Genomic DNA, 26,562 nt, shown 5'->3' on the forward strand with positions numbered 1-26,562 from the left:
AACTAGCATGGGGAATGCAAACAACACTAAAAGCTCCACAGCAGGATTACTGGGGCCCTGTCGGGGATCAGCGTGCGGACTGCAGAATACTCGTGCATACTGTTGTTTCACAACAACAATAATTCTTTGTTCATAGTTTGATGTAAATTTTTCTGTTTCAAACATAAAATTAGGACCAAGTTTGTCTCTTAAGGTTGAAGCTGTAGTTTTTAACAGCTACGCTATGACATTAAATATCAGGCTAATTTTGGTTATGTAGGTTTGTGTGCAATACAGCAAAATGATAGCTTTAGAACACCTGTACCTTTGCACAGGGATTCTGTTGCTAACGCTTTCAAAACCAGAAAAACAGATCAGATAACAACACAGCCCAGCATTTGATTGGTCTCAGCATCAGGGGCTTGCACAGTCTCATTTTAGTCTGGAGCCTTAAGTAGGTCAGGCCTAGCTTAGCCAGCCTGCAGATGATCAGCTGCAGATGATCTCTGGATGAAGTCAAGCTGAAAGGAATTTCAATGAACCCTTCCTGATAGGCGTAGGCCTAAAAAGGCTGGCCTAGTTAAGCTTCAGCTTATAGTGCGAGTGTAGGCTTTGCAGTCAGTCTGAAGTTTGTGTGATGTGCTCTGTACAAAATATGTTGGGGAAAAAATCAAACCGATCTTCAAATTTTACCATATATGAAAAGATTGATTTGTTGAAACTTGTACGGCCTCACATCAAAGTCCTGGAGGTTCATAAGAATAATCAGGCTATAATAGTTGAAAAAAATCGTTGCTGGGAAACTATAGCACAGCAGTACAATGCAGTTGGAGTGGATCGTCCGCCTCGTAGCGCACAGGCTTTGCGAACACTATATAAACGCATTAAAGAAAGTGCTAAACAAGAGATAGCCAGGAGGGAGCAGCTGCATCCAGACTATAAAGGAAACGTCTCTGAGCCAACCAGAAGAATTCTAGAAATGATTCCTCACATTTTCCAACCACTTTTGAAGGTGATAGACAGCGACAACTTACAACGGTAAGATTCTCATTTTACTGACTATAAAAAAATATGTTTTAAATAGGCCCTTTACATGAGGCTTGTATACAGAACTCATTATTACAATGGCCACTTCATCCATGCTTCTGAAACTGGGAAGATATGATCACACATGACTGACGTTTTGGTGAGATGACCAACATGAGGAAATGATTCAAGTTCTAATTTCAGGCCTTTGATTTCAGTTAGTCAAGTGGTGAGCATGTGGAACTCGCTGCCACGTGGAATGGTTGAAGCAGATAGCACTGAAGCATTTAATGAAAGGCTTGATGTATACATGAGGGAAAGGTGGGAAGGGGTTATTAGAGTAGGAGGAGGCCCATGTAGAGTATAAACACTGGCATAGATCAGTTGTGCTGAATAGCCTGTTTCAATGCATTGATCTTTCCAATGTTTAATTGGAGGAAATTGTGACAACACAACGGCAGTGAAGGGGTCAATAGAGGTGGTGGTGAGGAAGAGCTGGGAGTCGTCAACATACATATGGAATTTAATGTCATGCCTTCGGATCATGTCGCCGAGGGGCAGCATGCATATGAGAAATAGGAGGCCGGGGAGATCCTTGGGGTATTCCAGAGATAGCGGTGATCGGATGGGAAGAGAAGCCATTGCAGGAGATTTTGTGGCTACGACTGGATAGGTAAGAGTAGAACCAGGCAAGGGCAGTCCCACTCAGTTGGGCAATGGAGGAGAGGCGCTGAAGGAGGATGGCATGATCAACAGTGTCAAAGGCTGCAGAGAGGTCAAGAATGAACAGAAGGATTGTGCACTGCGGTTGCAGTCACAGAAGATGTCAGGGCCATTTCAGGGTTCTGGCAGGGGTGTAAACCTGATTGGAGAGGTTCAAACATGGAGTTGCTGGAAAGATCGGCGTGGATTTGGGAGGCGACAACACATTCATGGACATTGGAGCGGAAAGGGAGATTGGAGATGGGGCGGTACTTTGCAAGGACAGAGGGCTCAAGGGTGGAATGTTTGAGGAAGGGTGATGACAGCAGGTTTGAAAGGGAGAGGGAACTGAGGTAGCATGGCGGCCAGGAAGAGACGTTGGGTGGTCAGTATTTTAGTGGGAATAGGATCAAGGAGGTGGGTCTCGTTTACAAGATGAGTTAGGAGAGTGCATATGGGGAGATAGGAGAGAAACTGGAGAATGATGTGGGTTTGGGGCTATGGCAGGAGGAAGCTTTGGGGGAAACATGGCTTGGTGGGCAAGGGGAAAGCTGGCTTGTGGCAGAGGCAGTTCAACAGATTGTATCAATCTTGGTGATAAAGAAGTCCATGAGCTCCCCACACTTGTTGGAGGTAAGGGAGAGGGGTTTAAGGAGACGGTTGGTACTGGAGAAAAGAAGCCGGGGGGGTTTATTTGCATTCCAGGATGACCCTGGAGTAGTGAGCAGATTTTTCAGAAGAGAATGGGGCCCGATACTGCTTGATGTGGTCCAGCCAGATCTGGCTAAACCATGTATGTTCCTAGTCTGCTCCCCTTGGACTTGAAGGAGCAATGATACCAGAAAACAACCAGGATGGAAGCGAGCAAGAGTTTTACTGGGGACAAGGGTATCCAAGGCAGAGGTGAGGGAGTGATGAGCAGAGCGACACAGACCTTGGGTGTAGGCCACAAAATCTTTGAGCATCAAGGAGATTCCAGTAGCTGCCAGAGGGGCAGTTTATCAGAAGAGAACCAAAGTAATTATAATGAACGATACAATTTTTAGATGGGAAGATATCATAGAATGATTCAGCACTGAAGGAGGCCATTTGGCCCATTGTGCCTGTACTAGCTCTTGGTAGAGCTATCCAAATAATCCCACTCTCCTGCTCTTTCCCCATAGCCTTGTAGATTTTTTCCCTTCCAAGTATTTATCCAATTCTCTTTCGAATGTTGCTATTAAATCTGCTTCCACCACTCTTTCAGGTCGTGCATTCCAGATCACGACAACTTGCTGTGTTTTTTTAAAAAAAAGCTTCCTCATATCACCTCTAGTTCTTTTGCCAGTCACTTTAAATCTGTGTCCTCTGGTCACTGACCCTTCTGCCACTGGAAACAGTTTCTCCTTGTTTACTCTGTCAAAACCATTCATGATTTTGAACACCTCTATCAAATCTCCTCTTAACCTACTCTGCTCTAAGGAGAACAACCCCAGTTTCTCCAGTCTCTCTGCTCTAAGGAGAACAACCCCAGTTTCTCCACATCACTGAAGTCTCTCATCCCTGGCACCATTCTAGTCAATCTCTTCTGCATCCTCTCCAAGAACCGAATACTCCAACTGAGGCCTAACCAGTGTTTTATAAAGGTTCAGTGTAACTTCCTTGCTTTTGTACTCTTCCTCTATTAATGAAGCCAGTCATCCCATATGCTTTTTTAACAGCCTTCTCACTTGTCCTGCCACCTTCAAAGATTTGTCTACATACACCCCAGGTCTCTCTGTTCCTGCACCCTATTTAAAATTGCATTATTTAATTCATATTGCCTCTCCTCATTCTTCATATACTTCTCGGTTAAATTTAAGCTGCCATGTGTCTGCCCATTTTACCGGTCTATCTATGTCCTCTGAAGTCTGTTACTATCCTCCTCATTGTTTACTACATTTCCGAGTTTCGTATCATCTGCAAACTTTTAAATTATGCCCTGTAGACCCAAGTGCAGGTCATTACAACAGTGACTACACTCCAAAAGTACTTAATTGGCTGTAAAGTGCTTTGAGATGTCCGGTGGTCGTGAAAGGCACTATATAAATGCAATTCTTTCTTTTTCTCTCTCTCTCTTTTCTTTCTTTCTCTCTCCTTTCTGTGTGTGTGTCATTCACCACTACTCTCTCTGCTTTCTGCCCCTTAGCCAATTTTGTACCTGTGTTGCCACTGTCCCTTTAATCTCATGGGCTTTCATTTTGCTAACGAGTCTATTATGTGGTACTTTGACGAGCACCTTTTGAAAGTCCATATACTCACCATCACCACACTACCCTCATCAACCCTCTCCATTACTTCATCAAAGAACTCAAACAAGTTAGTGAAACACGATTTGTCTTGAACAAATCCATGCTGACTTTCATTTATTAGCCCATACTTTTTCCTGGACCAATATGTCGAGGAACCAACCAGAGATCAGGCCATCTTAGACTGGGTATTCTGTAACGAATAAGGATTAATTAGCAATCTTGTTGTACGAGACCCCTTGGGTCGGAGCGATCATAATATGATCGAATTCTTCATTAAGATGGAGAATGAAGTAGTTGACTCAGAGACTAGGGTCCTGAATTTAAATAAAGGAAACTATGATGGTCTGAGGCGCGAATTAGGTAGGATTGATTGGGGAATGTCACTCAAAGGGTTAACGGTGGATTGGCAATGGCAAACATTCAAAGACCGCATGGATGAACTACAGATTTTGTTCATCCCAGTTTGGCATAAAAATAAAACAAAAAAGGTGACTCAACCGTGGCTAACAAGGGAAATTAGGGATAGCATAAGATCCAAGGAGAGGACATATAAATTGGCCAGAAAAAGCAGTAATCCAGAGGATTGGGAGCAGTTTAGGATTCAACAAAGGAGGACAAAGGGATTAATTAAGAAGGGGAAAATAGAATGAGAGTAATCTTGCAGGGAACATAAAAACTGACTGTAAAAGCTTTTATAGATATGTGAAGAGAAAAAGTTTGGTGAAGTCAAGCGTAGGTCCCTTGCAGTCAGAATCAGGGGAATTTATAATGGGGAACAAAGAAATGGAAGACCAATTAAATACATATTTTGGTTCTGTCTTCACAAAGGAGGACACAAATAACCTCCCAGAAATGTCGGGGAACATAGGGTCTGATGAAAGGGAGGAACTGAATGAAATCAGTATTGTTAGGGAAATTGATGGGATTGAAGGCCGATAAATCCCCAGGGCCTGATAATCTACATCCTAGGGTACTTAAGGAAGTGGCCCTAGAAATAGTAGATGCATTGCTGATCATCATCCAACATTCGATGGAATCTGGAACAGTACCCATGGATTGGAGGGTAGCTAATGTTACCCCACTATTCAAAAAAGGCGGTAGAGAGAAAACGGGGAATTACAGACCGGTAAGCCTGACATCGGTAGTGGGGAAAATGCTAGAGTCCATTATAAAAGATGTAATAGCAGATCACTTGGAAAACAGTGACAGGATCGGACAAAGTCAACATGGATTTACAAAAGGTAAATCGTGCTTGACTAATCTACTGGAATTTTTTGAGGATGTAACTAGTAAAATAGATAAGGGAGAACCAGTGGATGTGGTGTATTTGGACTTTCAGAAGGCTTTCGATAAGGTCCCACATAAGAGATTAGCGTGTAAAGTTAAGGCACATGGGGCTGGGGGCAAGTTATTGACTTGGATAGAGAACTGGTTGGCAGATAGAAAGCAAAGAGTTGGAATAAACGGGTCTTTTTCCGAGTGGCAGGCAGTGACTAGTGAGGTACCGCAGGGATCGGTCCTTGGACCCCAGCTATTCATAATACTGTATATATTAATGATCTAGACAAGGGAACTAGATGTAATATCTCCAAATTTGCAGATGACACAAAGCTGGGTGGACGTGTGTGCTGTGAGGAGGATGCTAAAAAACTACAGGATGATTTGGACAGGTTGGGTGATTGGGCAGAAGCATGGCAGATGCAATATAACGTGGATAAATGCGAGGTTATCCACTTTGGTGTCAAAAACAGGAAGGCAGATTATTATCTGAATGGCAATAGATTGGGAGAAGGGGAAGTGCAACGAGACCTGGGTGTCCTTGTGCACCAGTCGCTGAAGGTAAGCATGCAGGTGCAGCAGGCGGTTTAGAAGGCAAATGGTATGTTGGCCTTCATAGCGAGAGGGTTTGAATACAGGAACAATGATGTCTTGCTACAGTTGTACAGGGCCTTGGTGAGACCACATCTTGAGTATTGTGTGCAGTTTTGGTCGCCTTATCTGAGGAAGGATATTCTTGCCATGGAGGGAGTGCAGCGAAGATTCACCAGACTGATACCTGAGATGGCAGGAATGACGTATGAGGAGAGATTGGGTCGATTGGGCTTGTACTCGCTGGAGTTTAGAAGAAAGAGAGGGGATCTCATTGAAACTTATAAAATTCTGGCAGGACTGGACAGACTAGATGCAGGGAGGATGTTCCTGATGGTCGGGGAATCCAGAACCAGGGGTCACAGTGTTAAGGATAAGGGGTAGGCCTTTTAGGACAGAAATGAGGAGGAATTTCTTCACCCAGAGAGTGGTGAACCTGTGGAATTCTCTACCACAGAAGGTAGTAGAGGCCAATTCATTAAATATATTCAAGAAGGAGTTGGATATATTTCTTAAGGCTAAAGGGATCAAGGTATGGGGAGAAAGCAGGTACTGGGTACTGAACTTGGATGATCAGCCATGATCGCATTGAATGGCGGAGCAGGCTCGAGGGGCCGAATGGCCTACTCCTATCTTCTATGTTTCTAAATGCCAATTAATTTTGTCCCAGATGTTGTCTCCAAAAGTTTCCTCACCACCAATGTTAGGCTGCCTGGCTTATTCCACTGCTCTTCAACAGGGGTTTAATATTTTGTAATCCTCCAGTCCTCTGGCACCACCCCATACCCAAGGAGGATTGGAAGATTGTGGCCAGAGCCTCTGCAATTTCCACCCTTACTTCCCTCAGTAAGCTAGGATGTACCCAATCCGGACCAGGTGACTTTTCTACTTTGAGGACTGCCAACCTTTTAAGTACGTCCTCTTTATCTATTTTTATCCTATCCAACATTGCTACTGTCTCCTCCTTTTAGTACTGCATTGGTAGAATCCTATTTAGTGAAGAGAGATGCAAAGTACACATTCAGTACCTCAGCCATGCCCTCTGCCTCCACAACAATATCTCCTTTTTGCTCTCTAGTCAGACCCACCCTTTCTTTGACTACCCCTTTACATGGGAATATGATGTTGTGGCAATAACTGAGACCTGGCTCAAAAAAGGGCAGGATTGGGTATTAAATATTCCTGGTTATAAGGTGTTCAGGAAAGATAGGGAAGGAAAGATAGGAGATGGTGTGGCAGTATTGGTTAAGGAGAATGTTAGTGCTGGAGAGGGAGGATGTCCTGGAGGGATCAAGGACAGAATCTATATGGCTAGAGTTAAGAAATAATAGAGGTACAATGACACTAGGTGTATTCTATAGACCATCAAACAGTGGGATAGATATGGAGGAGCAACTTTGCAGAGCAATTACAGAGACATGCAAGAAATATAGAGTAGTCGTAATGGGGGACTTCAACTATCCTAATATAGACTGGGATTGGAATAGTGTAAAGGGCAGAGAGGGGGAAGAATTTCTGAAGTGCGTTCAGGAGAACTTTCTTGATCAGTATGTTTCCGGCCTGACGACGGAGGAGGCATTGCTAGATCTGGTGCTGGGGAATGAGGTAGGTCAAGTGGAGCAGGTGTCAGCAGTGAACATTTAGGGAACAGTGATCATAGTATCATAAGGTTTAGATTAACTATGGAAAAGGACAGGGAGCAATCTAGAGCAAGAATGTTTAACTGGGGGAAGGCCAATTTCAGTGGGATGAGAATGGATCTGGCTCCGGTAAACTGGAATCAAAGATTGACAGGCAAAACTGTAGTGGAACAATGGGCTGCCTTTAAAGAGGAAATAGTTCTGGTGCAGTCGAGGTACATATCCACAATGGGGAAAGGTAGGGTCATTAAAGTCAGAGCTCCCTGGATGACAAAACAGATAGCCAATATGATGAAGCAGAAAAAGAGTGCGTATGACAGATGTTAGCTTGCAAATACATCTGAGAATCAGGCAATATATAGAAAAGTCAGCGGAGAAGTGAAAAAGAAAATAAGTGGGGCAAAGAGAGGGTATGAGAATAGAATGGCAGCCAACATAAAAGGTAATCCAAAAGCCTTCTATAGGCATATAAATAGTAAGAGGAGGGGTGGAGCCGATTAGGGACCGAAAAGGAGACCTATGCATGGAGGCAGAGGGTATGGCTGAGGTACGAAATGAGAACTTTGCATCTGTCTTCACCAAGGAAGAGGATGCTGCCATAGACATAGTGAAGGAGGAGGTAGTGGAGACACTTAATAGGATAAAAATTCATGAATAGGTATTAGAAAGGCTGCCTGTACTTAAAGTAGATAAGTCACCAGGAGCGGATGGGGTGCATCCTAGAATGCTGAGGGAATTGAGAGCTGAAATCGCGGAGGTACTGACCATAATATTCCAATCCTGGGTGGTGCCAGAGGACTGGAGAATTGCAAATGTTACACCATTGTTCAAAAAAGGGTGTAAAGATAAACTTAGCAACTGCAGGCCAGTCAGTTTAACCCCGGTAGTAGGGAAGTTTTTAAAAACAGTAATCAGGGACAAAGCTACCAGTCACTTGTATAGTTATGGATTATTTAAGGAAAGCCAGCACGGATTTGTTAAAGGCAAATCGTGTTTAACCAACTTGATCGAGTTTCTTGATGAGGTAACAGAGAGGGTTGATGAGAGCAATGCAGTTGATGTGGTGTACATGGATTTCCAAAAGGCGTTTGACAAAGTGCCACATAATAGGCTCGCCAGCAAAGTTGAAGCCCCTGGAATAAAAGGGACAGTGGCAGCATGGATGCAAAATTGGCTAAGTGACAGGAAACAGAGTAGTGGTGAACGGTTGTTTTTCGGACTGGAGGAACGTATACAGTAGTGTTCCCCAGGGGTCGGTACTAGGACCACTGCTTTTCTTGATATATATTAATGACTTGGACGTGGGTGTACAGGCACAATTTCAATATTTGCAGATGACACAAAACTTGTAAGTATAGTGAACAGTGAGGAGGATAGTGATAGACTTCAGGAAGACATAAACAGGCTGGTGAAATGGGCGAACACCTGGCAGCTGAAATTTAACACAGAAATGTGTGATGTGATACATTTTGGTAGAAAGATTGAGGAGAGGACGTATGAACTAAATGACACAATCCTAATGGGGGTGCACAAATAGAGAGACCTGGGGGTATATGTGCACAAATCGTTGAAGGTAGCAGGCAGGTTGAGAAAGCAGTTTAAAAGACTATGGCCTAGAAATTCAGTTGTGTTCGCCAGCCGTTAGCGCCATAAGAGGAGTAGATTTCGAGCGCTAGGCACTTTGCGCCCGGGCACAGAGCGATCTGCGCCTACGCCCAACTTCAGTTGACATTTTGCGCCGGCGCAAAGTGTTTGCGCGCGCTCAGCTGCGCGCGCACCTTATGACGTCATTTCGTCGTGCAACGCCGTTTGTGCGCCCCAAACCGGAACTTCAGTGGCGCCCGCCCAATGTGGGCGTGGCGCTGTTAAGAACTGTGAAGTGGAACGCAGCAGAGGCCCTGCGGGCCTCGGGGAGCGCGAATTAAAGGGAACTTAGACTGAGGTATAAAGGCCAGCCATTTTGCTGCAATGACTTTAGTGCTTTGGATTTCTGGACAGAGACCAAGGAACAGACCTTACTGATTTGGGACAACATAGGAGAGGTATTTTTGGCTTCTGGCCAGAGCTTGGAAATTTGACTCATTGTGATTTGACTGTTTGCAAGTATATTATGGGGGCTGCATGGGGTTCCAACCCTCAGTTCCAGCATTATGTGCGAAGGGCTCGCAGACACTGTGTGAGAGGGGCAGCCATGCCTAGACGCAGAGGGGCCATCAGGCGTCGGCAACGTAGGCCTTACCCACTCAGGGAATACCGGCAGCAGGTGTGCTATCTCACCATGATTGCCACGCATTGTGTGAAGAGGCTGCGCTTCAGAAGGGAGGTGGTTGCAGAGATCTGCCAGCTGCTTCACAGAGATCTGCGTCCACAGCTGATGTGCAGGACGTCTCTGTCGGTGGCTCTGAACTTTTATGCAAGCGGCTCCTTCCAAGCCGCTGCTGGGGACATAGCGAACATCTCCCAGTTCGCCGTGCATCGCTGCATCCGGCAGGTCACCGATGCCCTTTTCGCAAGGAGACACCAATTCATCTCCTTCCCCATGACCCTAGAGAGGCAGGAGCAGCGTGCAGTCGGATTTGCCAGGATCGCCGACTTCCCCATGGTGCAGGGCGCCATTGACTGCACGCATGTGGCTATGCGGGCACCTATCGACAATGCCGAGGATTACCGCAACCGGAAGGGCTACCATTCCCTCAATGTACAGCTGGTGTGTGACCACAGGCAGCGCATCCTAGCTGTCAATGCCCGCTTTCCAGGAAGCAGCCACGATGCATTTATCCTGCGCCAGACTACTGTGGCTGACATGTTCCAGGCACAGCCTCCCCCAAGGGGATGGCTTATCGGGGACAAGGGCTACCCTTTGTGTACATGGCTCATGACCCCGCTCCGCGCGCCCAGGACCCCTGCTGAGGAGGCATACAACGAAAGCCATCAAGCCACAAGGAACATCATAGAGCAAACGATTGGCGTCCTCAAGCAACGGTTCCGCTGCTTGGATCGTTCCGGCGGATCTCTACAGTATTCGCCAGATAGAGTCTCCCAGTTCGTCGTCGTTTGCTGCATGCTGCACAACCTGGCTATCCGCAGGACTCGGGCACTGCCACCTCACGTTGGACCACCACCTCAGGAGGACAAGCAGGAGGACCATGAGGAGGAGGAGGAGTACCAGCCCAGGAGGGAGCCACAAGGTCCAAGGGCCGTCCGCCGGCGGCTTATTGAACGACACTTCTAGGCCCCCTGTCAGGGAATGGCTTGTGGCAATGAACGCACCTGAATGCAGCCGCTCCGCAAGCCCTCAGCCGGTTAACGCAACAACCACTTGAAACATGACACCTGGACAAGCTGAATAAATAAAAAGCTTTATTTAACAAACTCAGGGCCCTTCCCACATGAAACACAAAAACAGACAAGACCCCCAAAAAACAGTCAAAAACATATCTCACTCCCACAACCTGGGGAGGAATAACAAAACTTGTCCATCCAATTGGCCTTCATCCTCGGCCTTACCAAGACAAACCCCCCCATACAGAACACAAACACCCCCATCTAAAAAAACATTTGCCATCGTCTTCGGCCTTACCAAAATAAACCCCCCCCATACAGAACACAAACACCCCCATATAAAAAAACATTTGGCAACACACTCTACTTGGTGTGCCGAGAGGGCGAGTCCTTGTGCAGGCTTCTCCGGCCCCTACCCGACCTGCTGCTCCGCCTCAACCTGGGCCCTGTGGGTGTTGCAAGGCTGGGGGAAGGCTCCTGAGGGGCACAAAGCGTGACGGCAGATGCCCTTGGGGGTCGGCCTAGACGAGGTCCGGCCCTGGAGGGGCCGGCTGCTGACTGCTGCAGCTGTGGCTGGGCAGCATCAGTCTCTCCAGCAGCTCGTCGCAGCTTTGCTGGGGGAGTGGCAGTGGCGGCTGCAGCAATGGGGGCAAGCTGGCTGATGCCAGGCGCTCGCTGGTCGCCAGAGACACTGGCACTCAGCCGGGCTGGCACTGCAGCAAGCGCAGCAACCTGGTGAAGGCCAGACCGCTGTGCTGCAGCAGCGCGGCGGGTGCCCTGGCGATGCGTCCGTGACACAGCGAGTGTGGCAGAAGTGAGTGCCCGTACTGCCCTGGTCTGTGCCCGCATCAGACCAGCCAGTGTCTGCACGGCACCACTCATGAACTCTCGACTCGCGTCCTGTGCTGCCGCGAGTTGTTCGACACCCCTGGCCTGTGAGTCCCCGAAATCGGCCACACTATGAGCCAGGGACTCAATGGCCTGAGGCAACTGTCCCACAACCCCCATGAACTCGGTGTGGCGCCGCTCCGAATCCGCGGACATTTGATCAAGGAGGCGCACCTCCTGGGCGAGGACCGTCTCCGGACTGGAGGCCGGACTCTCCCTCTGGGGAGAAGGCCGCCGAGCTGCCCGACCCTTCCCGCGTGGCTGGACGCCACTGGGCCCAGCAACTGCCCTCCCCTGCAACACTTCCCCCCCTCTGGGGAGAAGGCAGCCGTGCTGCCCGACCCTTCCTGCGTGGCTGGACGCCACTGGGCACAGGAGCTACACCCCCCTGCAACACTTCCCCCCTGGCTCTCCTCCAGGCAAGACGTGTCCCCTCCATTGCCATCCCCTGGCGCGGATGAGGGTTCCCCCGATGTGCCGCCTTCCTCTTGGTCCTCGTCGTCCTCCTCTTCCGAGGGACTGACACTCGCGGCTTCAGGGACCTCCTCCTCACCAGCTGAAAGCAGGAAGGCGCAAGAGTAGCTTTAGAGTGAGGACAGGGCGTCAGCGAGGGAGGCATGAGTGGTGGCATTATGCGCATTGGTGGGACAGTGGCAAAGGATGTAGATCTGAAGCGCAAGGGGAACGAGAGAGGTCCAAACGGTCATGTCCTTACCATTGGGGCCCAGCACAGGGTCGGCATCTCCAATAGCAACGGGGCCAATCACCCGGGCACGCATGAGTCGAGCCACGCGCTCCTCCAGGCCACTGAGCTCCTGGAACTGGACACGGCCTCCCCCGGTGACAGTCCGGCTCTTCAGATTCTGCGCCAGCTTGGCCTGCAAGAGAAAGGACGGCCTCTAAGTACAGTGTGGTGCCCTGTTGTTGTGTGCACTGCCTCCCATGGTCGAATAGCTTGGCCAGTGTGTCAAGTGCAGAAAGTGCTACTGATAATCATGCCAGTGCCATAGCTGCTGGAGGAGGGCTGGCCATTAGGCCTTTGAGGTCCCTTTGCCCATAATGTGAGGTGCACATGCAAGGATGAGGAGGACACTGGAAAGGGTACTCACCTTGACCAACCGAGTGAGGTCGTTGAACTTCTTGCGGCATTGGTCACCAGTCCTGGGGACATCGCTGTTGGCTGTGACCCTCTGGGCGATTTCCCTCCAGGCTCTCCTGTACAGCCTCTTGGGAGCCTTCTTGCCACTGTCTGGGCACAAGATATCTCTTTTCTTCTCCAAACCCCTAAGCAGCACCCTCAAAGCATGCTCTGAGAAGCGCTGCGCTCGTTCACGGGCCTTCTGCATGGCTTCAGGCGCTATTTGGGTCCAGCAGCAGTGTTCAGGCCTAGCTGGAGGGCTGCAGTATCCAGGGCGTGGCAGCAGACCAAGTCGACCCTTCCCCCTTTAAGAGCTGGCCGGCGTCAGGGTGTCTGCTGTCAATCAAAACATGACCGCACCTGCGCTGCGCCCGGCCTCGGCATTATCACTCTGCACCGCCGGCTTAGCGCCTAAAGATAGGGGTGCAACGCCAGTTTCAGCGCTCGGCCAAACTCCTTGGCCAAAGCTACTGAATATCGGCGAAGTGGCCTCCACTTTCCGGTGGGCGCTAACTTTAGCGCCCGCCCGACTTTAACGCCCCAAAAGTGGCTATACTGAATTTCTAGGCCTATGGGCTTGGGCTTCATAAATAGGGGTATAGAGTACAAAAGTGTGGAAATTATGATGAACCTTTATAAAACACTGGTTCAGCCACAACTGGAGTACTGTGTCCAATTCTGGGCACCACACTTTAGGAAGGATGTGAAGGCCTTAGAGAGGGTGCAGAAAAGATTTACGAGAATGATTCCAGGAATGAGGGACCTCAGTTACGTTGATAGACTGGAGAAGCTGGGGTTGTTCTCCCTTGGAGCAGAGAAAATTAAGACGAGATTTGATAGAGGTGTTCAAAATCATGAGGGGCATAAAAAGATTTTTCCTCACATCCCCCCTGTATCTCTTGCCCAAAACCTTAAATCTGTGTCCCTGAGTTCATGTACCATCAACTAGTGGGAACAGCCTTTCTCCGTCTAGCCTATCCAAACCCGTCATAATCTTGTACACCTCTATCAAATCACCCGTCAACCTCCTTGGCTACAAGGACAGGTTGGAGAAGCTGGATTTGTTTTCATTAGAGCAAAGATCCCCCATCCCCGGAACCATTCTGGTAAATCTCCTCTGCACCCTCTCAAGGGCCTTCACATCCTTCCTAAAGTGTGGTGACCAGAACTGGACGCAATTCTCCAGTTGTGGCCTAATCAGCGCTTTATAAAGGTTCAGCATAACTTCTCTACTTTTGTACTCAATACCTCTATTTATGAAGCCCAAGATCCCATATGCTTTGTTAACCACTCTCTCAATATGTCCTGCCACCTTCAGGGACATTAACTCCCAGGTCCCTTTCAAACTGTGCCATTAAGTGTATATTGCCGCTCCCTGTTCCTTCTGCCAAAATGCATCACCTCACACTTCACCTCAAGCTGCCACTGACCCACCTATTCTATGAACCACATTTTTGTTAACCAGCCTTCTATGTGGTACTTTGTCAAACGCCTTCCAAAAATCCATGTAGACAACATCCATTGCACTCCCTTCATCAATCCTCTCTGTTACCTCATCAAAAAATTCAATTGGATTAGTCAAACACCATCTGCCTTTTACAAATCTATGTTGGCTCTCCTTAATTAGCTTAAACCTCTCCAAGTGCCCATTAATTTTTTCCTTGATTATTGTTTCTAAAACTTTACCCACCACTGATGTTAAACTGACCGGCCTGTAGTTACTAGGATTGTCTTTACACCCTTTCTTGAACAATGGTGTCACATTTGCCACTTTCCAATCCTCAGGCACCTCCCCCGCATCTAGGGAAGATTGGAAAATTATGGCAAGCCCTTTCACTATCTCCTCCCCCAATTCCCTTAACAATCTGGAATGCAAGCCTTCTGGACCAGGCGACTTGTCCACTCTAAGCATATCCAGCCTTTCCAGTACATCCTGTCTATCAATTTTCACCCCTTCCATTGCTTCTACCTTTTCCACTTCTACCGATATTTTGTCAGCATCCACCTCCTTAGTAAACACCGATACAAAGTACTCATTGAGTATTCTAGCCTTACCCTGTGTCTCTAAGCATATATCACCTTCTTTGTCCCTAATAGGCCCCACCCTGCCTCTTACTACCCGCTTACTGTTTACATGCCTGTAGAAGATTTTTGGTTTCCCTTTTATGCTAACCATCATTCTACTCATTCTCTCTTTGCCAATCTTATTTTCATCTTCACATCCCCTCTCAACTTATTGTATTTGGTCTGGTTCTCCCTTGAAGAATTCACCTGACATGCATCGTACACTTTTTTTGTTTCATCATCTTCTCTATCTCCCTCGTCATCCAAGGAGTCCTTGCTTTGGTTCCCTTACCCTTCCCTCTTGTTGGAATGTACCTAGCCTGTACTTGGAACATCTCCTCCTTAAAGATCACCCATTGCTCCGTTACAGTTTTCCCTGTCAGTCTTTGGTTCCATTTTACCCTGGCTAGATCCTTTTGCATCCCATTGAAGTTAGCCCTATTCCAGTATAGAAGTTCCACTCTAGATTGTTCCTTGCTCCTCTCCATTGCTAATCTAAATCTTATGATACGATGATCACTTGTACCCAAGTATTTTCCCACAGACACTTGGTCGACCTGGCCCACCTCATTCCCCAGCACCAGATCCACCAATGCCTCCTTCCTAGTTGGGCCAAGAACATACTGGTCAAGGAAATTCTCCTGAACACATTTCAGAAATTCCTCCCCCTCCTTTCCCTTTTACCCTAGCATCCCAATCGATATTTGGGTAGTTAAAGTCCCCCAATATCACCACTCTATAGCTCTTGCATATCTCTGCGATTTCCCTGCAGATTTGCTCCTCTATCTTCCTCTCACTGTTTGGAGGCCTATAGAATACCCCCCAATAGCGTGATCATACCCTTTCTGCTCAACTCTAACCAAATGGATTCTGTCCTTGTCCCCTCAAGAACATCCTCTCTTTCCAACACTACAATGTCTTCCTTAATCAGCACTGCCACCCCATCTCCCTTTTTTCCTTCCCTATCTTTTCTGAACACCTTGTACCCTTGAATATTAAGTGCCCAGTCCTCACCTTTTTAAGCCACGTTTCCGTTATTGCCACAACATCCTATTGCCACACAGTTAATTGTGCTTGTAGATCACCAACCTTATTCACCACACTTTGTGCATTTACGTATATGCATTCTAATCCCATTTCTGAATTTTTCGTAGTCTTTCTTACTCTTCTCCTATCTAATGTGGTACTACTTCTGTCTCTAGTACTACTTTCTTCTTTAGCACTATCCAGCACACTCATTCCTTTATGCACCTTCCTCTTCCACTCCTATATGCTGGTGCCCATCCTCCTGCCAAGCTAGCTTAAACCCTCCCAACGGCACTAGCAAACCTCCCCGTGAGAATATTGGTTCCGGCTCTGTTGAAGTGTAACCCGTCCGGCATGTACAGGTCCCACCTTCCCCAGAAATGGTCTCAATGCCTCAGGAATCTAAAGCCCTCCCTCCTGCACCATCTGTCCAACCACGTATTCCTCTGTTCTATCCTCCTATTCCTGTATTCAATTACTGTATCTAAAAGCTTCCCCACTACCACTGACTGGCCTGCAGTTGCTCGGTTTATCTTTACACCCTTTTTTGAACAATGGCATAACATTTGCAATTCTCCAGTCCCCTGGCACCACCCCCGTATCTAAGGAGGATTGGAATATTATGGCCAGTACCTCCGCGATTTCCTCCCTCAATTCCCTCAGCATCCTAGGATGCATCCCATCTGCTCTTGGTGACTTATCGACTTTAAGTACAGCCAGCCTTTCTAATACCTCCTCTTTATCGATTTTTATTCTATCAAGTATCTCCACTACCTCTTCCTTCACTGTCTATGGCAGTATCTCTTCCCTGGTGAGGACAGATGTAAAGTACTCGTTTAGTACCTCAGCCGTACCTCAGCCATACCCTCTGCCTCCATGCATAGGTCTCCTTTTTGGCCCTAATTGGCCGTACCCCTCCTCTCGCTAGCCTTTTACTATTTGTATGCCTAGAGAAGACTTTTGGATTACCTTTTATGTTGGCTGCCATTCTATTCTCATACCCTCTCTTTGCCCCACTTATTTTCTTTTTCACTTCTCCGCTGACTTTTCTATATGTTGCCTGATTCTCGGATGTATTTGCAACCTGACATCTGCCATACTTGTTCTTTTTCTGCTTATCATATTCTCTCTCTCTCTTTCGTCATCCAGGGTGCCCTGACTTTAGTTTCCCTGCCTTTCCCCCATGTGGGAATGTACCTCAACTGTACCTGAACTATTTCCACTTTAAAGGCAGCCCATTGTTCCATTACAGTTTTTCCTACCAGTCTTTGAGTCTAGTTTACCTGAGCCAGATACATTCTCCTCCCACTGAAATTGGCCTTCCCCCAGTTAAACATTCTTGCTCTAGATTGCTTCCTGTCCTTTTCCATAGCTAATCTAAACCTTATGATACTATGATCACTGTTCCCTAAATGTTCACCTACTGACACTTGCTCCACTTGACCTACCTCACTCCCCAGAAGATCCAGCAATGGCTCCTCCTCATCGGGCCGGAAACAGAAAGTTCTCCTGAACACATTTCAGAAATGTTTCCCCTTTTCTGCCCTTTACACTATTATGATCCCTGTCTATATTAGGATAGTTGAAGTCCCCCATCATTACTATTCTATATTTCTTGCACGTCTCTGTAATTTTTCTGCAAACTTGCTCCTCCATATCTTTCCCACTATTTGGTGGCCTATAGAATACACCTAGTAGTGTAATGGCTCCTCTATTATTTCTTAAATCTAGCCATATAGATTCTGTCCTTGACCCCTCCAGGACATCCTCCCTCTCCAGCACTGTAACATTCTCCTTAACCAATACTGCCACACCATCTCCTATCTTTCCTTCCCTATCTTTTCTGAACACCTTATAACCAGGAATATTGAATACCCAATCTTGCCCTTTTGTGAGCCAGATCTCAGTTATTGCCACAACATCATATTCTCTGTATTTTCTCTTAGTTTGACATTCCTAATACCTTACTATTTATTACTTTAGTGCTCTCTGCCTCTCCCAATCCTTTGAGCACTTTATTTCCCCTTTCTAATGTTACATCTTGGTGCCCATCCCCCTGCCAAGTTAGTTTAAACCCTCCCCAACAGCACTAGCAAACCTTCCCGCAAGAATATTGGTACCGGCCCTGTTGAGGTGTAACCCGTCAAGCCTGTACTGGTCCCACCTCCCCCAGTGCCCGAGAAATCTAAAGTCATCTCTCCAGCCGCGCATTTAACTAGTAAGATGGGGGGAGGGATCTACAAGAAATGTAACATGCTAAATCTAAACAAAACAGGAAAAGAGAACATAGGAAAGAATAAAGTAAGGGAGGACACTGATAGCAAGGGAATAAATAGAGCTATAGAACAGGAGTCTGAAAAGATGGTTAAACATAGTGAGAGGAAATCCTATTTAAAAAATTAGTTAAACTGTCTGTACAGCAATACACACAGTGTCCGTAATAAAACCCGGGAGCTGGAGGCAATCGTGCGTTGCGAGGAACCAGACATAATGGGGATTACTGAGACATGGTTACAGAAAAATCAAGACTGGGAATTAAACATTACAGGGTATAGCATATTTAGAAAAGATATAGGGTAAAATGGGAGGTGGAGTAGCTGTACTTATTGGGGATAACAATGGCAGTAGACAAAAGTGACGCAGCTATCAGCAAGACAAAAATAGAATCCATATGGATAGAGATAAAAGATAATAAAGGATCAATTACACTAATAGGGGTAGTCTACAGACCACCTAATAGTGGAAGGGAGGTGGAGGAAGAAATATGCAGACAAATTAGGGAAATAAGTAAAAACCATAGAATAGTAATCATGGGGGATTTCAACTACCCTGATATTAATTGGACAGAAGAGGTAGGTAAAGGGGATAAGGGAATGGAGTTCCTACAATGTGTACAGGACTCCTTTCTAACCCAATATGTAAAAAGCCCAACAAGGGAGGATTCGCTATTGGATCTAGTAATGGGGAATGAACCAGAGCAGATAAGAGAAGTAAAAGTAGGGGACCATCTAGGCAATAATGACCATAATATAATATGCTTTAAGATGATAATTGAGAAGGAATAAGTATGATGAAAATCAGGTTAATAGATTGGAGAAAAGCTGATTTTGAGGGGTTGAGAATAGAACTTGGGGGAAAATAAAATGGGCAACAATATTGGCAAACAACGATGTAGAACAGCAATGGGAAACATTTAAAACGGTGTTCAACAGAATGCAGGAACAATATATTCTGCTAAAAGGAAAGAACAAACTAAACACTAATGAGACTCCATGGATGAATAAAGCCAGAAGGGAACAATTTCAAAATTCTCATCCTTGTTTTCAAATCCCTCCATGGCCTTGCCCCTTCCTATCTCTAATCTCCTTCAGCCCCCACAACCCCCCCCCCCCGCCCCCAAGATATCTACGCTCCTCTAATTCTGCCCTCTTGAGGATCCCTGATTATAATCGCTCAACCTTTGGTGGCTGTGTTCTCTGTTGCCTAGGCCTTAAGCTCTGGAATTCCTTGCCTAAACCTGTCTGCCTCGCTACCTCTCTTTCCTCCTCTTAAGTCACTCCTTAAAACCTGCCTCTTTGACCAAGCTTTTGGTCACCTGCCCTAATTTATCCTTACGTGGATCGGTGTCAAATTTTTTGTCTTAAAATACTCCTGTGCAACGCCTTGGGACGTTTTACTATGTTAAAGGCACTATATAAATACTTGTTCTAGCAGATGTAATTTACAGGAAACTTTGTTATATCCGGCACCGACGGGACCGAGTTGTTGCCGATCTATCAAAACTGTCGGGCATACAAAGTTAATGTTGAAGCATACGGAGGTTTTCATCTCCGTATCTGACAACAAACACTGTTGCTTAGCAACAGCTTGTAAACAGTAAGCCCGTACCTTGGAAGCGTCTCTGTAGCTTAACAACAGCTTCAGAGCGACTTTCCAGAGCCCGACTGTTGAAAACAAAGCCACGAGAAGAAAAAAAACCTAACAAAACGGCTCCTGATTTCTGTCGGTAGACCGAGGTTTCTGGACATACAACCTCCGGATAAACCAAAGTTTCCTGTATCTAGATTTTCAAAAGGCCTTCGATAAGGTACCCCATAATAGACTGATGAACAAGGTCAGAGAATGCGGAGTCAGGGGACAAGTAGCAGAATGGATAGGTAGCTGCCTTCAAGACAGAAAGCAGAGAGTACGGGTAAAGGAAGGTGGCAGAAGGTGGGTAGTGGTGTTCCACAAGGATCAGTGCTGGGACCACTGCTGTTCACAATTTACATTAATGGTTTAGACTTTGGAATCAAAAACACAATTTCTAAATTTGCGGATGAGTCCAAATTGGGGGGAGATAGTCAATACTGAGGAGGACTGCAACAAATTACAGGAGGATTTTAATAAACTTGCAGAATGGACATATAATTGGCAATTACTTCACATTTATCTGTGTTGAACTTATTACATTTTGGTAGGAAGGATAGGGAGGTCACTTATTACTTGAAGGATGCGAGTCTAGATGGGGTAGAAGAACAAAGGGATCTCTGAGTACAAATACACAAATCCCTAAAAGTTGTGACACAGGTTAGCAAGGCCATAAAAAAGCAAACCAAGCACTAGGGTTTATTTCTAGAGGGATAGAATTGAAAAGTAGGGAAGTTATGATAAACCTGTATCGAACCTTGGTTAGACCACACTTCGAGTAGAGTCATAATCAGAGTTATACAGCACAGAAAGAGGCCCTTTGGCCCATCGTGTCCGTGCCTGCCATCAAGCCCTGTCTATTCTAATCCCATTTTCCAGCACTTGGTCTGTAGCCTTGTATGCTATGGCGTTTCAAGTGCTCATCTAAATGCTTCTTGAATGTTGTGAGGGTTCCTGCCTCTACCACCCTTTCAGGCAGTGAGTTCCAGATTCCAACCACCCTCTGGGTGAAATTTTTTTTCCTCAAATCCCCTCTAAACCTCCTGCCCCTTACCTTGAAGCTATGCCCCCTGGTTATTGACCCCTCTACTAAGGGAAAAAGTTCTTTTCTATCTACCCTATCTATGCCCCATATAATTTTGTACACCTCAATCAAGCCCCCCCTCAGCCTTCTCTGCTCTAAGGAAAACAACCCCAGCCTGTCCAGTCTCTCTTCATAGCTGAAGCGCTCCAGCCCAGGTAACATCCTGGTGAATCTCCTCTGCACCCTCTCCAATGCAATCACATCCCTCCTATAGTGTGGTGACCAGAACTGCACACAGTATTCCAGCTGTGGCCTAACTAGCGTTTTGTACAGCTCCATCATAACCTCCCTAGTCTTATATTCTATGCCTCGGCTAATGAAGGCAAGTATCCCATATGCCTTTTTAACCACCTTCTCTACCTGTCCTGCTGCCTTCAGGGATCTATGTACATGCACACCAAGGTCCCTCTGATCCTCTGTCCTTCCAAGGATCCTACCATTCATTGTGTATTCCCTTGCCTTGTTTGTCCTCCTAACATACATCACCTCACACTTTTCAGGGTTAAATTCCATTTGCCACTGTTCTGCCCATCTGACCAACCCGTCTATATCGTCCTGTAGCCTGAGGCTTTCCTCCTTGCTATTTACCACTCCACCAATTTTCATGTTATCTGCAAACTTACTGATCATACCGCCTACATTCATATCTAAATCATTAATGTACACTACAAACAGCAAAGGACCCAGCACCGATCCCTGCGGTACACCACTGGACACAGGCTTCCAGTCACAAAAACAACCTTCGACCGTCACCCTCTGCCTCCTGCCACTAAGCCAATTTTGGATCCAATGTGCCAAATTGCCCTGGATCCCATGGGCTCTTAACTTCTTGACCAGTCTCCCATGTGGGACTTTGTCGAAAGCCTTACTGAAGTCCATGTAGACTACGTCAACTGCACTACCCTCATCCACACACCTAGTCACCCCCTCGAAAAATTCAATCAAATTGGTTAGACATGATCTCCCCCTGACCAAGCCATGCTGACCATCCTTGATTAATCCTTGCCTCTCCAAGTGCAGACTAATTCTGTCCCTCAGAATTTTTTCCAATAATTTCCCTACCACTGATGTTCGGCTCACTGGCCTGTAATTCCCTGGTTTATCCCTACTACCCTTCTTGAACAATGGTACTACGTCAGCTGTTCTCCTCCCCTGTGGCCAGAGAGGTTTTGAAAATTTGTGTCAGAGCCCCTGCATACAGTTCTGGTCGCCATATTAAAGAAAGGATATAGAGGCACTGGAGAGGGTGCAGAGAAGATTTACAAGGATGATACCAGAAATGTGAGGGTATACATAGCAGGAAAGGATGAACAGGCTGGGTCTCTTTTCTCTTGGGGGTGGGGGTGGTGGGGGGGGGGGAACTGAGGGATGACCTAATTGAGGTCTTTAAAATTATGAAAGGTTTTGATAGAGTGCATACAGAGAGAATGTTGCCATTTGTGGGGAAGAGTCTAACTAGAGGCCATCAATATAAGATAGAGTCACCAAGAAATACAATAGGGAATTCAGAAGAAACTTCCTTACCCAAAGAGTGGTGGGAATGTAGAACTCGGTACCACAGGGAGTGGTTGCAGCGAATAGTATAGATGCATTTAAGGGGAGGCTAGACAAGCATATGAGGGAGAAGGGAATAGAGGGTTATGCTGATAGTTCGATGAGGAAAGATGGGAGGAGGCTCGAGTGGAGCATAAACGCCAGCATAGACTGGTTGGGCCGAATGGCCTGTTTCTGTGCCATATATCCGATGTAATTCCAGATCCTAACCAGTCGCTCCGTAAAAACGTATTTCCTCATGTCACCTTTGGTTCTTATGCCAATCACCTTAAATCTGTGTCCTCTGGTCCTCGACCCCTCATGACTTTGAACAGCTCTACCAAATCTCCTCTGAACCTTCTCTGCTCTAAGGAGAACAACCTCAGCTTCTCCAGTCTATCCACGTAACTGAAGTCCCTCATCCCTGGAACCAGTCTTGTAAATCTTTTCTGCACCCTCTCCAAGGCCTTCACATCCTTCCTAAAGTGTGGTCCCAGAATTGGACATAATGCTCCTGTTGAGGCCAAAACAGTGTTTTGTAAAGGTCCCTCATAATTTCCTTGCTTTTGTACTCTATGCCTCTATTTATAAAGCCCAGGATCCCATATGCTTTTTTTTAACTGCTTTCTCAACCTGCCCTGCCACCTTCAACGATTTGTGCACATATACCCCCAGGTCCCTCTGTTCATGCACCCCCTTTTAGAATTGTACCCTTTAGTTATATTTCCTCTCTTCATTCTTCATACCAAAATGTATCACTTTGCACTTTTCTGCATTTAATTTCATCTGCCACGTGTCCGCTCATTCCACCAGCCTGTCTATGTCCTCTTGAAGTCTATCACTATCCTCCTCACTGTTCACTATACTTCCAAGTTTTATGTCATCTGCAAATTTTGAAATTGTACCCTGCACACCAAAGTCTAAGTCATTAATATATATCAAGAAAAGTAGTGGTCCTAGTACCAAGCTCTGGGGAACACCACTGTGTACCTTCCTCCAGTCCGATAAACAACTGTTCACCACTACTCTCTGTTTCCTGTCACTAAGCCAATTTCGTATCCATGCCACCACTATCCCTTTTATTCCATGGGCTTCAGCTTTGCTGGCAAGCCTATTATGCGGCATCTTATCAAACGCGTTTTGGAAGTCCACGTAAACCATGTCAACCACATTGCCCTCATCAACCCTCTCTGTTACCTCATCAAAAAACTCAATCAAGTTGACATAATTTTGATCAACAACAGGGACTTTATAGTGGTAGGGGAGCAACTGGGGAATAGTGATCATAGGTTATAATATTCAAGATAATGAAATAAAAGGGAAGAAGAACAATGGTAATATTAGACCATTGAACTTAAAAGGAGAATAGGGCAGGGCTAAAAGAGAGGGCTGAGCTGCAGCTAAATGGAATAGGCTTAAAAGGATAATTAAGTGTAGTAGTAGCAGAATGTACAACTTTATTTTTTAGGAAGGATAGATGACAAAGGGAAACATTTTTGTTTTAAGACTATTGTTGGTGTTCATTGGACAATTAATATGTTTTACTGTATTTGGATCATTTGGTGTTCAGCTTTACTGTAATTATTTTTCTATTTCTAATTTATGAAATATTTCTCATGGCTTCTAATCTATTGCATGAATTTTTCTCTAATTTTTTTCTTCAGACCTGGTGGAAGTTCTGCTTCTGAACAAGATTCCTGTGTGGAACAGCCTGCTAGCTTGTATCCACAACCTGGAACATCAGGCTACCAGTCCCATTCCTGTCCTGATTGGATAACACCAGAGTCAGAAACCGAACATGAAGAGAAACCTCCTCCGATATTAACTATACTCTCACAGCCAAGTGAAAGCTTGGAGCAACAGAAGAAAACAGAGACTCAGCAGGCCACAAATGGCTCTGCCTCACCTTTTTCATCTTGTGGGGCGAGAGTATCCTTAACACCATCTCCTAGGCCTGCGAGAAGGGAAGATGTTTTGTTCAGTCACCACCAGCACCACAGGGGTGCCCTACACCATATGACCAGTCATGATAATGGAGAAATGCAGTTGATGTCAGCAGAGGAACATGAGATAATTATGGAAAATCAGAGAAAGTTTGGACTGTATCTTGATGAAAAAAGAGAAAGCCTTAAAAGAAAACAAGTATTAGAGGAAGACCTGTTAAGGGCAAAAATCAGAGTGGAAGAATTAAAGGCAGCAAGACTACAACAAGGGTTGCCAGCTCTCCAAGATGCCTAATATTTGTAGATATTTGTCCCCATTAAAGTCAACTAAAAACATTACTTATGTGCTGTGGATTTTAATTCCAAGGATTTTTTTTTAATGCCATAGTCTGCCAATGAACAGTAAGTTGTTATCGCAGTAATTTTTAAATGCTTTACCAGATTTTCACCAAATTTAATAATTGTCCAATAATAGATCCTATTTAAAAATGGAAATACTTTGAACTGTCTGTATCTGCTCACACAAATGAGGAACTATTTCAATATAATTTGTCATATTCTAACCAAACTTCAGAAATCTTACACCCTTATCAAAAGTAAGGGTTTCTCGGAAAATGAGCATAGCTCCACTTGGCTGAGTTGGTGAATGCAGTGTGAATCATAGAATCACAGAAGGAGGACATTTGGCCCATCGTGTCTGCTTGAAATGGGAGCTGAGCCATATAGAGTTAGAATGACACACAAGGAGGCCATTTGGTCCATCGAGTCCATGCTGGCTCTCTGTAGAGCAATCCAGTCAGTCCCATTCCCCCGCTCTATCCCCGTAGCCCTGCAAGTTTATTTCCCGCAAGTTTAATTCCCTCAAGTGCCTATCCAGTCTCCCCTTAAAAACATTGAGGCCCCGATTTTCGGCTTGTGTGGGAAATGGTCGGGTTTCCCCGAATGTGGGGTTTCTGACACACATAAAGTGTCAGCCAGCTCCACGCAATTTTCCCTCAAGTGGCCAATTAATTCCCAGCATGTGGGAAGCCTTGCTAATTGTCCAATTCCAGTCAGAAATCCCCACAGTATGATGTCATCATTCGTGGTGCTTTCAAGGTCCATAGCAAGCACTGCATCCTCTGAAGGCTTCCAAACGAACCATACAGGATGGCAGAGGAGCCTGCAGCAGCTGTGGCCAGTACCAGACCCCGAGCTGCCTCCAAATTTGACGAGGCTTCACTGCAGGCATTATTGGATGGGGTTAGGGCCCACAGGGAGGTCCTCTTCCCTAGGTCAGGGAAGAAGAGGCCTCCCACTGAGACCAATGCTGCATGGATGCAGGTGTCAGCAGATGCCAACTCGCTGGGAGTCACCAGAAGAACCTTGGCATTACATCTCTAACTCCTTCCTTTACTCCCCCACAGTACCATCCAGAGCCCCCGTCCTCACTGTGGAGGAGGAAGAGGCTGTGCAGCCAGACTCCTCAGAGGAAGCTCCAACCTCGGAGGGCGCAGCGTCAGCAGACGTAAGCGCACCCAGCACCAGCGCAGACACTCACACCTCGGGGGGACCTTCAGGACATAGAGTAGTGTTGTCACCTGGTGTTTCACAGCTCACAAGTGAGCCTCAGCAGATTCTGGAGACAGGGACAGCAGTGGAGAGTCCTCGTCGGAGGGCGCAGGACTCTGCCAGCTCAGCTCAGCTGCGCTGCATGTCGACCCTCTGCCTCTGGGTCCATCCGCAAGAGAAGAGGTGATGGATCTCCAGGCACAGATGCAGGAGTCTCTGGCAGGTTTTGTCTCCAGAGTCGCTACGAGTGTGCAGCAAATGGAGGAGTCCATAGCGACCATGAGCAGAGCCTTTGTAGAGTCATTGGCGCATGAACTCATCACCATGGAAAGGTTGGCAACCTCCATGGAGGAGATAACTCACCAGGGTACGGAAAACATGGTGAGTGCTCATAAGAGAATGACATCTCTTGAGGAGCGTTGGCCATCTGTTGAACAGAGAAACCAGATCTTCATGGAAGTCCTTCTGAGTAGGACTGCCAGTGCAGAAACGGGTCCCCATGGCCCCCTAAAGCGCAGCAAGGTGCTCTCAAGCCACTTCTAAGCGCTGGCCCCTTCTGGCCTGTGCAGCTTCAGGTGAGTGAACAGCAGCCTGGTGCTCCTGTTGCTGATCCTGCTGTTCCTGGTTCTGCTGCTGCCGCCTCTGCTGCTGGAGATCC

The 26,562-nt window shown here is 46.4% G+C and overlaps 1 protein-coding gene across 1 annotated transcript; it reads left to right on the plus strand.

Annotated features, from left to right (window-relative positions):
• Positions 1-465: 465 nt before the first annotated feature.
• Positions 466-24,692, plus strand: fsbp (fibrinogen silencer binding protein). The gene is made up of 2 exons (XM_085992654.1): positions 466-1,017; positions 24,075-24,692. Exons 1-2 carry the CDS (start codon positions 617-619, stop codon positions 24,646-24,648), a joined length of 975 nt encoding a protein of 324 aa, XP_085848780.1. The 5' UTR covers positions 466-616; the 3' UTR covers positions 24,649-24,692.
• Positions 24,693-26,562: the final 1,870 nt, after the last annotated feature.

This window comes from Somniosus microcephalus, chromosome 7 (genome assembly GCF_052327205.1).
Source record: "Somniosus microcephalus isolate GS21.2 chromosome 7, FLI_Smic_1.0, whole genome shotgun sequence".
In the NCBI taxonomy this organism is placed as follows: domain Eukaryota; kingdom Metazoa; phylum Chordata; class Chondrichthyes; order Squaliformes; family Somniosidae; genus Somniosus; species Somniosus microcephalus.

Excerpts from the sequence above, each read along its gene's own strand:
- fsbp (XM_085992654.1), top strand. The coding sequence starts at position 617 with ATGTGCTCTGTACAAAATATGTTGGGGAAAAAATCAAACCGATCTTCA. Across the intron at positions 1,018-24,074 it reads GACAGCGACAACTTACAACG|ACCTGGTGGAAGTTCTGCTT; the intron begins GTAAGATTCTCA and ends TTTTTTCTTCAG.